Raw genomic sequence first — 15,913 nt, 5'->3', positions numbered from 1 at the left:
CCAATCCAGTAGGCAAGTTTGTTCCAAGCAGCAAGAGACTGACACCAAGATAGCACCACACTTGCCGAGCAGGAGAGTCAGGTCAGCCTTGGCTGGAGTACAGCGGTCGGCCAGGCCCTCCTCAGCAATGGACATGTCAACATGAACAGATCCTAGCAGCTAAGGAAGAGATGGCACCCTGCCAGAGCTTACGTACCAGACCCAGACCCCATATGGATGGCTGTCATGGGTGGGCAGTGGGTGGAAGCAACCTGGAAAAATGGGTTGATGAAGAAATCAGGAATCACTCTGAATGCAAGCCAGAGGCAACCGGTTTGGCCTGCAGAATTCTCAGTCAGGAGTTAATCAGGAGAGTGGAAGCTGGGGCCCTGCTGGAGAGGCGGGGTTCATCTTTTAAGGTTAATTTTAGGCAAGACTCCTGAATCTGGTGATGTCAGTGTCTTAATAGGTCCAGCCACCTGGGAATGAGAATATCCACGGAACTCCACAGAACATGGAGAGCCAAGCACCTGGAAATGGAACATCTGTAAATGAGTTTCTCTATTTTAATTTCACCATATTCTCTCCTCTCTCCCACACACAGGTCTGGCTGTTGGCTTTCCCTTACTGGCATGCTCCCTCTCATACCCACACACACAGGCACTTATTTTTTTTTTCTCCCGCTTATTTTTCTCTCCCCTCTTACCTCTTTTTTAGCTTGCAAGACTTGTTTGTCTAGTTCCTCAGGTATCATTTTACCCCTAAGAGATACAGATTTGAGACATTTAGTTATGTTTGGTAGTGAACAGACATTAGTACTGCTTTTTAAAGAGTGAATTTCCCCCTCCACCCACCAGGCTTCCGGATCCTGTCCTCATTACCTTCCATCTGTTTCCACAAAGTGAATATTCTCAGTCCCAATACCAAGAAAGGAGGCTGCCTTCTTCATAGAGTAATGACACTAAATGAACAGGGGAGGGAGAAAAGAGAGACATGAGTGCATAGCATGAAAAAGCTGTGCTTACTATGTTAGTCAGCTGGCTGAGCCAGGATCTTTGCAGTATTGTTGCAAAAAAAGAAAAGAAAATAGTTATTTGCGTATCTTAAGATTGTGATTGAGAGTATTGCCTTTCAAGTAAGGGAAACTAGAATTTGTTTCTCAGTTTTCCAATTATATATGTTCTTGAAGCCTTGATTTCCTAATATGTAAAGTGGGCATGCCAGTGTCTACTCCATCTGCTTCTCATGGAATTAAATGCTTTAATATATGTAAAGAGCTGGCATATGAAACAAACTTGGTCACTGGAGGCTATTTTCCATAAGACTAAGATATATTTCTCTTGATGCTACTAAGATGACTCAGTATTTATGGAAGCAGAATCTAGTCCACTGCTGATTCAAACCCCCAAAGGGCTGAGCAAGACTCTCAAAGACTGCAATCACAGCCCCCAGAAGAATTTACTCATTTTCAAAAGCAAATAATGGGTCATAAATGCTGAGCAGATACTTGAGTGATCTTGATTAATATTGAATATGTGACTCAAATTAGACGCACAGCAAAGTGACTAAAATGATAATAACAATGTAGAGACAGCACTTTATGCCACTTTGGCTAAAAGGTGGCTCTGGTGTATTTCCTGTAGGCAAATAGTAGTCTGTGCTTTAGGTCATTGGGCCTACCCCCCCATACTACCTAGAGCCTATGAAATAATTAGTATTCAAACACTGGAGATAGTGCTCTTTATAGATTAGTGTGGACAGGTGGTCAATTAATTCTTTTTCATGCCAGAAAAATGAAGGTGCTAAAGGACATTATTGTACCAAAAACCTTAGTAATTTAATTTGTAGGTATGAATACATTAAAAGAGTAGTCATGCCTTCATACTTAACTTGATATATTCCCTCAAATGTGGTAATTTTTTTCTTTTTTTTTTTCAGAGAGTTTTATTGGGAGCTCTTTTCTAACTGAGAAAAAAACAAATGCAAAAGTAACAGCATCAGGAAAAATGAAACCATACTAAATAATTAATTTGCAAATTTCAAACAAGACAAGTCCAAAATGCCTGTAGGAGACATTCATTTCAGGTTGTTACCAGAGCGTATGCATACTGAAGAGTAATCATGTACAGGAAAATGTAATTAATTCTCTACTAGCCACATCAATCCACCATAGCTAAGGTGATGTAGCAATGGTGAATTATTTCTCACCAGAGATTTCAGTTCTGGCAACCAAACGGCTATTGATTTCATAGTGATAAATACAACCCTACCTCACTGACATCTGTCTCAAAGGAAAAGCAGACTGCTATGCCCTGAGAGAGTAAAAGCCACCAACTAATGGCTCAAGCGAATATAAAACTGGTCCTTAGAATAAGAGCAGCTTTAGTATCGCTATTTTGGGTATCTTTGGGCAAAGTATAGCCCAATGTCAACCTCAAATGGATAGGGACAGAAAAGAACTGCAAAACTGAAGTCTAAACATCTGAAAGCATCAGAGCAGCCAGGAGCCATGGAAAGGAAAAGGAGGGCAATGCTTCAGACATGCCGGGCAGTTTCAAGGAACGGAAAAACCTGGAAGTCTGCAGTTCAGAAGTAATAGCTGCATTTAGAAACAAACGGTGCTGCTCCCATCCCTGGCAACTGAGAAGTCCTTCTAAGATCCAACCTCCCCCTGGGCTTCATCGCCTACAGAAGACGCCAAGATCTCAGTGGGGCCATTTCGGTCGAGATAAAACAGCAGTGTCTACATAAAAGGCAGGCTGTACTGAAGTTTCCCTTTCTGGTTGCTGCAGGATTTTTTTCTGTGACCTTGAGTTTCTCAATGAACCACTGCTCTCCCCTCCACGTGGATGCTGTTCTGGACACCTGGACTCCTAGTATGGGTGAGTCTGATGCTCTAGTTAGCTCCAGTGTGAAAAACGTAAAGTTTGTGAATGGTATACATTGAGGCGATAGAACTGGTATACCAGTTAACTGCACAATGTTCAATAGGACATCATAAGACATATGTGCTTGCCCATAATATGGATCATATTGCCAGTTATATCCAAACCTAGATGAGCTCACTTAGGTGGGAGGTTTCAAGTGGGGTGAGGTCAATGAGGTACCTAAGGTGCACCATTTAGAGAAGGAGCCTGAGACACTTACCCAGCACACCTCACATAGCTGCCCCTCCTCCTCACCCCCCCCCCCCCCCATCATCCCAGCCTCTATCTGCTACTAGAAGCAAGAACATCCTGTCCTGGTCTTCAAGGTGTGAGTTTCTTTTCTTCCCTTACTTTACAGTGGCAGACAAGAATCCTTGTTTTATACTGATTCCCAGAATGACTTGGATTATTCAGGACTTTACAAACCAAGGACTTCTATAAATCCTAAGTGCTAATCAACCCACAGATGTATTACTTTGATTACTTTTTTCCAAATGTCCCCTTCTGTTTGCGCCTAACTTAGCACTAATGAGGCTACCTTGATGTATTGACAGTACAAGGGTCCCTGCTGTTATCTCCATCAACATCTGATTTACAATCAAAACTTGAAGTGTGATTTACAATCAAAACATCTTTGGTAGGTAGGTATATATAGTCTGAATTTGATAGAAGTGAAGTCAAATCACCCTGGGTAATCCAGGATAGAATCAAAACAGGAAAAACCGGACCACATAATCAAACAAAAAGGACAATATTGTGGGAATCTTTCATGGGCCAAAGATGGAAAATAAAGAAGAATTGGTAAAAAGTTTAATTGGGGATTACAGACCATTTAGGAAACAGACTACTCCAATTCTGTTTTTCTTAAACTTAATGAGGGAGTATTCATTGTATTAAGTAGTGAAGGAGGTCACCAAAATATTAATTGAAATAATGCAAATACTATGGCCTGCCTCTCTTTGACAGAGCAGGAAAAGAGAAGCAACCACAAAGGGAAGCTGGAAGGGAGGGGTGAAAATATATATTCAAGGCTGTAGTGGGTCTGAAATTGTCGACTATGTTTGCGGAATCCACATTGGTATGGGCTGAAACAGTGTTTTCTCAAAATGCATACTTAAAATCCCTAATTCCTAATGTGTGAGTATTAGGATTAGATCATAACAGAGGAATCCCTCATAAAACTAATGCCTTATAAGAAGAGAAAGATAGATCTTATTCATTCTACAAGCAAGAACAGGGGAAAGGCTATGTGAGCACACAGGGATTTCAAAGTGGAGTCTCACCAGATACCACATCTGCCAGCATCTTGAATTTGGACTTCCCAGCCCCCACAATGTGACAAATTAATGTCTACTGTCTAAGCCATCTGGTCTCCTGTGTTTGTCATAGCAGCCTGACCAAGCTAAGACACATGGCTCGTGCTTGGCTTCCTGGCTGCATCTTCTGCAGGTAAATTAGCCAAGTCATATATTTCGCCTCCTTTTGCAATATATTTCCATGGAGACTTAAAGAAAATACTTATTTTTGGTTTCATGACCACACTGGATTTAATTTTTTTTCCTTCTCCATTTGCCACTACACCTGTGTTTCTGATATTTCCCAGGCTTCTGTAGAATTTCTTCTCGTCTTCAGGTTAATTACCCAGAAGATTCTAGCAATTTTTAAACCAAATGAAAAACAGAAAAGGCAAAAAGTAAGAGCAATGAGTTGATAGCTGGGGCCTCATTTATTCAGCTTCCTCTGCATGGAACTGGAAATTTGAATGTGGAAGGGACTTTGCATTTCAGGTACACTAGTGCTCCGCAAACAGAAATAACCAGAGTTGGAAACCAGAGTGGGAAATTCTAATTCCCTAATAATCCCAAGCAACCAAGCATTTCTCCCAGAAGTCAACATTCCCAAATATTCTTTTCTTGCTACAGAAAAAATGACTCACAAAGAAGGGCCTGGAAGCTGAGTTCAAAATCTCAGATTAGATGATCTCTCCCTGCCCCTCCCATCACCGACACCCACTTTGCACTCAGTGCTGAACACAACAGAAGAAAGGTCAGCAGGAAAACATGGGGGTGGCCAGGTTTTCCCCCACTGTTGACCTCTTAGTACACTCTGTCCTTTCTCAATCATAAACTAACTTTCCTCTTGAAAGAAAATAAGAAGTACAAGAAAACTCAGTTGAAAATACGGGGTTTATGTGGTTGACAGAAGACCACGGATGATGACATAAGGTACCGAAGCTAAACTCTTCCTGCCAGGGGCCTGGGTAAGAAGCAGAGGTGGAATAGAGAGGGGCAACCACTGGCATCACACAGAAATTGAAGTGAAAACACAAAGAATCTTGTCCAGACGATACTATACTTAACTTATGCCATCCATTACCTGCCTACGTTCTTACAGTTGGATCATTCTCCTCTGAACAATAGTATCTGATGTTTGGTATCTAGTATATGCCAGATGCCACTTTACATGCTTTCACCCATCCAATTTTTACAAACTACCAAGTAGAGCTGGTGGGTGGGATAATCACCAACTGCTAACTAAGCTCATGTACCTGCTAGGTTGCTCTACTGGCCTCTGTGTCTCCAATATTGAAGCATTTTTGCTGCTCTGTGAATCCATGTCCTGTGCCAGATGACTTTAAGAGAGTCACCTAAGAGGTGAAGGCTATTTTTTCATTTCTTGGATCTGGGTACCTAAAGCCAACTATTTGCAAAGGAATTGAGACAGAAATGCCAATATACTGATCTGTGTCTAGGACTCAAGAGGCCTGGTGTGCTTTCATGTTCTGTATCATCTGTACCATTTGCCACAAGAAACACCCTGGATTAGCCTGCTGGAGGATGAAAGGTGTGCGGAGCAGAGAGCACTTGCTAGATCAGTCTTTGCCGGCCAACCCCTAGAGACTATGGGAGCCCATAGGTGCTATCCCAAGACTTGCCAAGAGTTATAGGTATTTATAGTTCTATGTCACTGGGTTCTGGGATAATGTATTAGAGATAAGAGCTAACTGATAGAACCTTACAAACCATTCTTACAAATCAGAAAACTGAGGCTAAGCAAAGTTAATTAACTTACCCAAGGTTGCTCAGATAGTAAGTAGTAGAGACAGGAACAGAATCCAGGCAGCCTAGCTCAAAGCCAATCACTTATCCTCAGTAAGACCTCCTACTTCAGTAGTAAGAAAACCGAGACGGGGATTGTGGCAACATGCAGTTGTGTGAGTGTGTGTGTGTGTGTTCACTAAGCACAGTTCTTTCCTCTTGAAAAGGTTTCATGTCAACCATTGAAAGCAAACAGCTGCACTAGGAAATGTGAACAGAAGACACAGCCGAGGTCAGTAGTAACCATATAAGTTCTCGTAATAAGGGACTCAAAGGAGAGTCACAGAAAGATAACACTTTCAAATAAAATGTCCTCTTTTCTCAAAGAAAATGTTACAGGTTGTACCTTTTAAATAAAGTGACCTACAAAATTAAGGGAAGAGGGGTTATAACATCAAACCTGCCCAACTTCCCTTTGGAATGAAATATAATGTTCTACTTAGTCATATTAGTCCCACACAGGTTAGCCAGACGCACATCAGGTGTCCTCAAGCAAACAAGGCTTCTTAGATAATGCATTTCCAGAAAATCCATATCAAATATCAAAAATAATATTTTACCTCTGCAGATGTGAAAAGGATTAATCTTGGCAACCCAGACAGGCCCTTTTCCTTGATATCAGGACAATATTTATATCTAGCTAAATGCATAGCATACATGTTGGACACTGAACCACCTGAAAAAAAACAAAAGTGAAACAGCAGGTTTGGAGCACGAAGTCACAGCTCCCCACGTGCCACTATAGCAGAAAGCAGGTGTGGCTGGGCCCCTTTGCTAGTGACAAACCCCGAGACAGCAACCTGAACACTGCACCTTGCCCCTGCCCGCCAACACTCCGAGTGCTCTAATCATATTCTTCCTAATCTCCTTTAATCGCAATTTCCAGTCTCAGCCAAGAGAGAAGTTTTGGTCTATGATCATGCTCCACAGTTTTTTCCAACCTCAAATTTTCAGTGTATGAGCTCTGGACTAGGGTCAGTGCCAAGTCTTCATAGTTACTAACATTTTTTTTTTTTGTCTGTCACCGGATCAATAAAACGACAATACAGGCTCATCCCTGTCTGTAAACGAGCACTGTAGGATAAACAAAATGTGATTTAGTCTTCTCAAGTAAAATTGATTTAAGAACTTGAAAAATTTAGTGCAGCTTTCCCAAAATCCCAACAGCAGATAAATTCTTTTTTACTAGATAGAAATCTGAACGTGTAGCTATCTCATTTGTTGAGCATTTACTTTGCATTAGGCAAAATAAGATAACTCTGGAAAAAGGCAAAAGCTAGATTCTCACCAGTAGCATTTATAACAACCGACACTTTCTAATGAGTAAATCTGCAGAGTTCTTCCTCATTAGGCAAGAATACATTTTAGATGCTTGTAGGAAAAGGGAGATGGCAATAACTAATCGTACTTACCTGGGTTAAATATTCCATCCCCTTCTTTCCAGCCAATAAATTCAATCATTTTCTTCAGAACCGCTTCTTCCACTAACAGAAACACTGGGGACACCTCATACGTATAACTAGATAGATATAAAAAACACTTCACTTCTATGACTAGAGTCAGTTATCCCTTTGGTGTCCCAAGAAATGCACATAGAGTTTAAACCAAATGGCTACAGGAGTGTAGGTAGTCTTTGGAAATGTATCCATTGGAAATAGAGAAATACATAATCAGTGATGGTTCCAATCGTGGTTTAAAAATGTCCATAGCTAGTAGCTATAAACACATGCAGGCCTATAGAGGGCACCTTCAATTCTATTGGGAGTGACAAAGGCAATGTATCAGGGTTTTGTATTATACATGAACAGTGGAAATTTCACTCTTTGGCTTCTGTGCACACTGTTTTGGGTGCAGGTTGAAGACAAATCATCCTTGTGATAACCAGAATTTATTGAGTCACTTCTGTGGGCACCCTAACAGTCAGGTCTTGATCATTGATGTGGGGACTACCCACCCTGAACAAAGGCTTCCCCACCACAGTCGTGTGTTCGTACAATTGGGGGGCTTCCTGAGATAACTCTTCTGTAAAATATCACTGTAGAGCACTAACCACATCCCAGATAAGGAAGGGTGTGTTGCCCCAGGCTGGAACACCGTGTCAGAGAGCATTGCAAGTGTACAGGCACTGGCTGAGCTGCAGGGACACGCAACAGTTCATACACAACACCCACAGTCACACTCTTGTCTGATGACTGGTATAACCTTCTGGGCCCGGCTCAGAACTACTGAGCAGGACCATCAGAGTTTCAGAGCTCTCCATGGATCAACCAATGGTCCCCCTTTAGACCAACCATGACAGTATGAAGGCTGCATGGTAGTTTGACTTCTACCTTTGCACCCTTCTATTTCCCTCTCCTCCCAACACTTATGCTTAATCTCAAGGATATTCTTTAATAAACATCTGCTTACTGAACTCCATCAAGATCAGCTTCATGGAGAACCCAACCTGTGATTGTTACCAAGCCTTCTTTGTAAAGTTGGAAACTCTTCTCTGTCCAGGTAACTGGAAGAGGGAAACTGAATATCTATACTCTCCTTATCTATTAGATAACTACATTAAATTAAGTCTGAATAAATGTATTCTCTAAATATAAAGCGAAGGGCACAGAGTCAGAGTAAAGTCACTGAATTTAAAGTAATTATTTTATCTGTAAGGAAGTTCTTTGGGAAGGGGTCATAAAAAGAACTCCTAGTATGTATCCATACCCATGTGCCAAGCTTTCTGTAGGGGTGTCATTTTACAAACAAGACAGACTCTGTCTTTAACAATGTATGAAACACACACCCTAAGTATGAGAAAATTATATGTGTTTATATAAATGTAATTGACAAAATAATTTGCATTCTTAAAAAAAATTAACTTTACACCTGTCTTGGAAAACTAGTTGAATTGTAAATCTGTGAACGGGCCAGGGAGGAGGGAACAACATAAAATGCTTTCATGGTTTGGTACATTTTAATGATTACTCAGTTTTGCAGGAATTTAATAAATGCAAGAACTTTTAAATATTTCTACTAAAAGAATGCAGATGAGAGGTGAGAAAACCCAGAAAATTCAAGGGACATCTCACAAAATTGTATAGTTTTTCTGTCATCTCTAACTTACCTACCACTCAACTCCTCTTCCTATAGCAACCTGTTATCACATCACACTCATCCACTAAAACTTCTCTTTGAAATTGCCAATGGCATCCACGTGGTGATTCTCAGTCTTTGTCTAAATTAAATCTTCAACTTCGTGTAACACTAGGGTGACTCTCCTCGTGGCTTCCTCCTTCCCACTTGATTGTCCCCTTCTCGCTCTCCAATGTGGTCTGACCTGCTTCCTCCTAACCATTAAATACATATATGCTTTTAAGGTCTAGTCTCACTTCACTTTATATCCTATGTCTTTTTTTTTATTTATTTAAAATGCAGGTTTCCTTCGCTATCTAAAAGTAGAGCATTCCTATAAAACCTATTTTTAGCTTGAAATTGTGTAAAGTTAAGAAATCACCACTAATTTATATGAAAAAAAAAGTCTTCTAAGATTCCCCAAATAACCTACCCAATTACACTAAATAGCACATATCATCTAAAATAATACCAACCTATAGTAAAAGAAGGAATAACTTGATAAAGACACAGCTTGTATGAAGTAATTTCTAGGGAGGGAGCTTGGCAAGCCATGCTCTAGCTTGGAGGCCAGTTCCTGGAAAATGGGTGCTATAAAACACTTATCACTGTTTTGGGGTTTTGCCTTTTGTTGTGAAAGTGATAGTTCCCCTTGAATTTTTTTGAGTTAGGAAGACAGATACTGGATGTAGGTCTTTTGTAACAGTGAAGTGGCATAACATGTTTTCAAAAAAATGAGAGATCTCAGTATCTTTTCATTAAAATCACTTGTTAAGCTCTAAAAATATAGCAATACCTGGGAAACACCCCCAAAAATACAGATTGAGCTGTCCTGGAGTGGGACCTACATTTTGGTGTGCTTTTTTTCAAGGTTCCAATCTTGGTTCTAAGCAATCAAGGTTGAGTTTTATGTCTTCCATGTCCATTATTTTAATTACTACCAAGTCATGACTAAGTCCTAAATTTATGCTTTCCATATATATACTGGAATTCCAGACCCACATATGTTTCAACTTGGTATATAATTGGATATTTTGAAGACACTGCAAACTCAAATAAATGCTCACACTTGAAAACTTGGCACTACTTAGATATGACTTTTCATGTAGGAATGAATGAAAAGGTGCTTATTAATTTTCCCATCTGTGAAGTGGAGGTAACAATGACCACAATACACTATCACATCAAATAGTTCTTTGAATACTACTGTGAAATAAGGTTATTTCATTATTTATAGTGACAGTGTACAAATGAAATCATTAAATCAAAATAAATAGAAATATATTAATCCAAATAATCGCTCTAATTCATGTACATAGCAAAATTCCAGCAAAATGGTACTTACACACTTGGGTTTAATGCCTCTGTCATAAAGCGGGCCACCAGAGAATAATAATCAAGTCCAGCATATAATTGGTTGAAAAATCTTGGATGATCTGTAAGTTTAAACCCAACAATCATCTATAGCAATAAGGAGGGGGGAGACAGACTGATAAGGCAATTACATAAATGAGTCTTTCAGATGAAGGGAACAGCCTGGCACAAGAGTATATACCTCATGATTCCACTTATGTTACATTTAATATTGGGCACAGCTGATATGTGGAGATAGATGTTAAATTCTGGGTACCTGTAATGGGGAGGTACGATTGGGGAAGAACTTAAAGAAGCCTCTGGTATACTGGGAATGAGGTATACCTCCATCTGGGTTATGGTTACTTACATACAGATAGGTACAAATTTGTCATACTTAACACTTAAAACTTACCCACTCCACTAAATGTGAATAAACCTCAGCCATTTTTTTTAAGCATTCAAAATCCAGTCATGTACAGCAGAACAGATGTTGAAGGCCCATCTCATAGTTCTTTCTACTGAACAATATTTCCAAGCAACCTGAGCATCCTTTCAAGAACCCTAATTTACCTGCTCCTTTTTCCTATAACCCAGACCCAATGAGAACTCCTGAGACATGGATGATTTGAACATTGTTTTGCTCAAGTATCAATACCAACTACCATCATCTCTTGAAAATCTCCACAGCAACTTCACCAACTGTAAACACATTTCACTCATCAGCAGGGTTCAGTTCAGGTTACTGGCATTTTTCAGATTGGGCCATTTTCCATAAACGATTGGCATTATGTAGATGGAGTAAGAGTTGACTCATCATGTCAGTTACATAAACTTTCTGATTCAACTTACTTCAAAGGCACTTGCCGTGAAGACTCAAACAACCTCAGTTCCAACTTTCTATTTTCCCCCCTCTTATGAAAGGTCTTATAAAGGTTCTTGGCTTTATACAGTGAGAATATTCACACCACACACCAGGCTAACTGGCTTGACATTCTCAATCATAGGAAGCCCAGCATGATTAAGAACAAAGTGGTAGAAAGCCTATTTCTAAATTTGAGTATTGGGGAACTGTTTTAGTCAGTGACCTCTCATTACAACCTACATTCAGTTTTAGTTTTTATTTTTTTCCTTTTACACCAGGGCTTGAATTAAAAAAAGAGTCTCAAAAGAAAATGTCTTTTCAAATAATACATGGAAAACTTCTTCTAATCTGGCAAAGGAAATCAGACATTGCTACAAGTCATTTTAATAAGATTTTTTTTTTAGTTCCATGCTAATTTATGATTGATTTCCATGGTAACATTATGGAAAATATCCAGTAAACTGAAAAGTCTACTGCACTAAATGTCATGCTATACTTCTGACATGCACTATAATAATAAGATATGTATCTCTGCTTTTGATATGCTAACTGGGTTTTTGATACATACCCAGACTTTCCCAAGGGAATATAAACCAATTATTTTTTACTCAGGATTGTATTATGTTCTTTCCACTAAATTTAGTTCAGTGTCAAAACTTACAAAGCATAATGCCTGTATATTCTTAAGCACCAGATTACCTTTACATCACAAACACATTTGGAAAGTTACTCTCCTACTTTGGAAAGCTGCTCACTGGTTATATAGGATATTAATAGTTGGAATATGGCTCAGCACAAGACTTACCTCATGTTACTGTTTACTCTAAAGATTATAGTGGTCAGCCATTATTGTGAAATTACCACAGCAAAATCTTATCTTTTTCTTCTACAACCTTAAAGGATCTTAGTTTTTGATCTTGTCAAATATGACACAATAATTTAGTAGTTTAACAAATGCCAAAAGTTAGTCATTTTCCTTCAAATAAATTTATTACTGTTTGTAGTACAGACTCTCAAGCATTTGTGTATGTGTCTGTGTGTGTGTACTCTGAGCCAATAGGATTTAAAATTCCTTAATTCTATGATAAAAACATATAATTATATAAAGGTATCATGATATCTATAGTCAAATTCTCTTGTCAAAATAGCATGTGCTTGGATCTACAAAGAAATGATAGATAACATTCACAATAGATGATCCTGAGTTACAGTGAAGGTTGGGGATCGCCCAGGACAGAACAGTATTTGTACATGATCACTTACTACTGTCTTTCTATCAACTAATCTTTGGCCTTGACAAAAAATCTATCCTGTGGCTAGATACTGTATTGTCCTGTCTGATATTCTAAAATATTGAAGCTGCTATGTTCCCATACACATTGTCATACTCAGCTTCACCATGGATCAAGCTCACTTGTTTTGACGCTGTAACGTATGACATCCTTGCAGAGCTCTAGCAGTCTGTGGTGTGGTTCCCCAACATCTCTCATCTCCAGATCGAGCAATTGCTTCAGTTGTTCAGGAGGCTGCCATTCACAAACCTGAAGGTTCAGCAACAGCACAGTTACTCAAGCACCCTTTCCAACGAGGTATTAGGAGGATGTTAGAAATACAGATCCTGACCTTTTAAATAAGATAAGCAGAGAGACAGCTTTAAACTGACAACCACTGTTCAGAGTGAAAAGAACTATGATAGTAACACAGATGTCCTTGGAACAAAGGAGGAGTCCATCTTAGATGGAAGATATTTAAAATGTAGAATCAACAGAAATGGAAATCCCTGATCCCTGCTCCTGGCTGTTCCCTAAATGCACCCTAACATGGGTATGTCCCCACTTTAGGGCCTTGCAGAGGCTATGCCCTCGCCTAGGATGCTCTCCCTAAATATTTTTATAATGAACTACCTCACTTCTTTCAAAATTCACTTTCTTACTGACATCCTTTTAGTGACATCAGTCTTGACTCCCTTAAGTAAAATCACAAGTTGTATATCTAATATCTCTATCACTTCCTGCTGGCTTTCTTCACTCTTCCCTTTTCTAATAGCATTGATCATTTTCCAACCTACTATGAAATTTAGGTATCATAATCTACATAATCTCCATGAAACCTGAGCTATCAATCTGTTTTCCGGTTGGTCCCAAGCAAATAACACAGAATCTTCTACCAAGCGATGCTCAAAGAAAACGATGAATGAAGATACACAGGCTCAGCTCATGACAGGCCTTAAGTGGCACATAACAGAATCTGAGCTTGGTTCTAAGAAAGCCATCAAAATGTCTTGGACAAGGAAATGATGTGATCATATTTCTGTTTGGGACAATAGCTTTAGTTGCTATCTGGAGATTCCAAGTGAAATTGGAAATAACAGATCAATATATTAAGACAGGCAAGAGAAGGTGGTGGTCTGGATGAGAATAGATACTTTGGGAATAAAATATATCTGGAGATATTTAAAATGTAGAACCAATGGAACTCAGCTGCATGTTAAGGGGCAGAAGGAGAGATGAACCAAAGGAAATTCTGAGGTTGCACACTTGGGTTGATGGTGGTGATGGGGAGGAGAATATGGCTGTAGGTAGAGAGGAGATAGTGAGTCTTGACATTGATACCATTACCTTGAGGACACCCAAAGGGGGTGACCTAAAGCTCTTGTAAAATATCTGGAACAGAGTTTACACATTTAACAGTAACATAACATGGTCAGAGAGAAGCTACAACTAAGAGTAGAGAATTAGCTTCTCACCTGGGCAACATGAGACTTACAAAATGAGTGAATGGAAAGTATTTGTTTTAGATATAAAATAAGCAACAGGTAGGGGGGATAAGAAAGAGTTATTAAAGGCTACTAAAACAAAGAAACCATTTTTTAAAAAGAAGAGGATGGTCATTGCTACCAAATCCTGCTACGAAGCCAAATCAGATAAAGAGTGAGAAGGACTCGTCAACAAGGAGGTGTTCTTGGCAAGAACAACTGAACTTAGAGAGGTGGGAGTGGAGGCCAGATTGCCATGAAGTGAGGATGTAGGAGGTGAGGAAATAGAGGGAGGCAGTGAGTGTAGCAATCTTTTAAAAGTTTGTCTGTGGAGAGGAGGAGAGAGACAGGGGAGTTGTCAGGAGGGGTGAGAAGACTATGAGGTGGGAGGTGGGGGAAGCCAGTGGAAATATCAAGTGGTGCAAGAGGCATGAAATTAAACTCTGATATTAAACCATAACAGGCAGAGGTAAATCAAAAGGAGTTGAGGCAATCAGAAAGAATGACAACTGATACATGGAACAACATGGATGAATTTCAAATACGTTTGTTGAGGGAAAAAAAAGAAAGCACGGCTCAAAAGATTACTTGTGAAATGATTCCATCCATCTGACGTTGTGAAAAAATCAAATCCACCAAGACAGAAAACTTATCAGAGGCTTCCAGGAACTAGAGGCAAGGGGATAGGTTGACTACAGAGGGGTACAGAGAAATTGGGGGCAGAGGTGATAGAACTGTTATGCATCTCTATGCTATATCTTAGGGAGAGTACAAGACTTTTCAATACTCAAAGAACTGCACACCAAAAGAAATAAATTTTACTGAATGTAAAATACAACTGAAAAAAATTTTAGTGGCTGAGTGTATCAACCAGAGATTATACCAGAAGGAATCATTTCACTATGTGTTAGGATGTACATACAGGTCAGCTTTTAATGGTGCCCTATTATCTCTCCGACAAAGCTGTCTAGTTAGTGGCATAAACATATAATCTCCATCACCAACCCATATGGCTTTCAAACTTTATATGCTCACCTGTCTATAAATTGTAAAGGAACTGGGATTACTTCATTGCTAACTTAGGATTCTAAGAACCCTCCTTGTCAATTTATCTCTCATTTATTTCCCATATGTGCCCTTTTTTCTAAGAAAAAAAAAAGCCACCTGATTACGTTAAATACATTGAGTCTTTTTGCAACTCTCTTTCCATTATCTACCTTTCTGATCTCAAACCCAGGCCAACTTCTCTCTGCCTATCAAAATGCTACTTTTTCTTTATAGCTTCATATCAAAACTCAAGGTGCCCTTCTCCATAAAGTCTCCAAAGTCTGTCCTAATCACACCACTTATTTGCCACATTCTTACTGAAACACCTCCTCTCTTCTTTGGTGAGAAGTCATTCTCCCAATTAAATTTCAAAGTCTGTTCAAAGCTGAGTCTTTATTTTTCTTTATATACCTCAGTGTAAAATACAATGCTTACTAGTAGCTAAAACTCTGTTAATAATTAATGATGGGATCAAATACGGGGGAGGTAGTGCACAGGACTAAAGTGATGGCACACAGGTGACTAGGTGATGGAAAACCCATGGGATTACAATTGAGATGTAAAAATAAACTATTATATAAAAAAAATAATAATGGAATAAAGGACAATTAAAAAATCATACCAAAGGATCAGAATGCTCCAAAGTAATGCAGGTCCAAAATATTTCTCAAGTACAGAAAGACCAGAATATATGCAATTATTAATATATGATCAGGATATGTCATCAGTGAATTTGCCATGAACATAGCTTTTCCAAGTTCACAGGTCATTTTAA

At 39.2% G+C, this 15,913-nt stretch overlaps 1 protein-coding gene across 4 annotated transcripts in view; it reads right to left on the bottom strand.

The window, feature by feature from the left end:
* Window positions 1–15,913, bottom strand: part of GADL1 (glutamate decarboxylase-like 1) — a 573,172-nt gene that overhangs the window by 111,192 nt on the left and 446,067 nt on the right. For all 4 annotated transcript variants that reach the window (XM_012720584.1, XM_012720585.1, XM_012720586.1 and 1 more), the window contains 6 exons: window positions 12,751–12,877; window positions 10,464–10,554; window positions 7,417–7,523; window positions 6,565–6,680; window positions 861–940; window positions 686–740 (listed from right to left, as the gene is read on the bottom strand). In XM_012720584.1, coding sequence (XP_012576038.1) covers window positions 686–740; window positions 861–940; window positions 6,565–6,680; window positions 7,417–7,523; window positions 10,464–10,554; window positions 12,751–12,877 — 576 coding nt within the window. The remainder of the gene's footprint in view (window positions 1–685; window positions 741–860; window positions 941–6,564; window positions 6,681–7,416; window positions 7,524–10,463; window positions 10,555–12,750; window positions 12,878–15,913) is intronic.

The sequence above is a fragment of the Condylura cristata genome, unplaced genomic scaffold (genome assembly GCF_000260355.1).
Source record: "Condylura cristata isolate star-nosed mole 26May11 unplaced genomic scaffold, ConCri1.0 scaffold00004, whole genome shotgun sequence".
In the NCBI taxonomy this organism is placed as follows: domain Eukaryota; kingdom Metazoa; phylum Chordata; class Mammalia; order Eulipotyphla; family Talpidae; genus Condylura; species Condylura cristata.
Note: the sequence above shows the minus strand (reverse complement) of the source record. Positions and strands in the feature narration are given on the sequence as shown.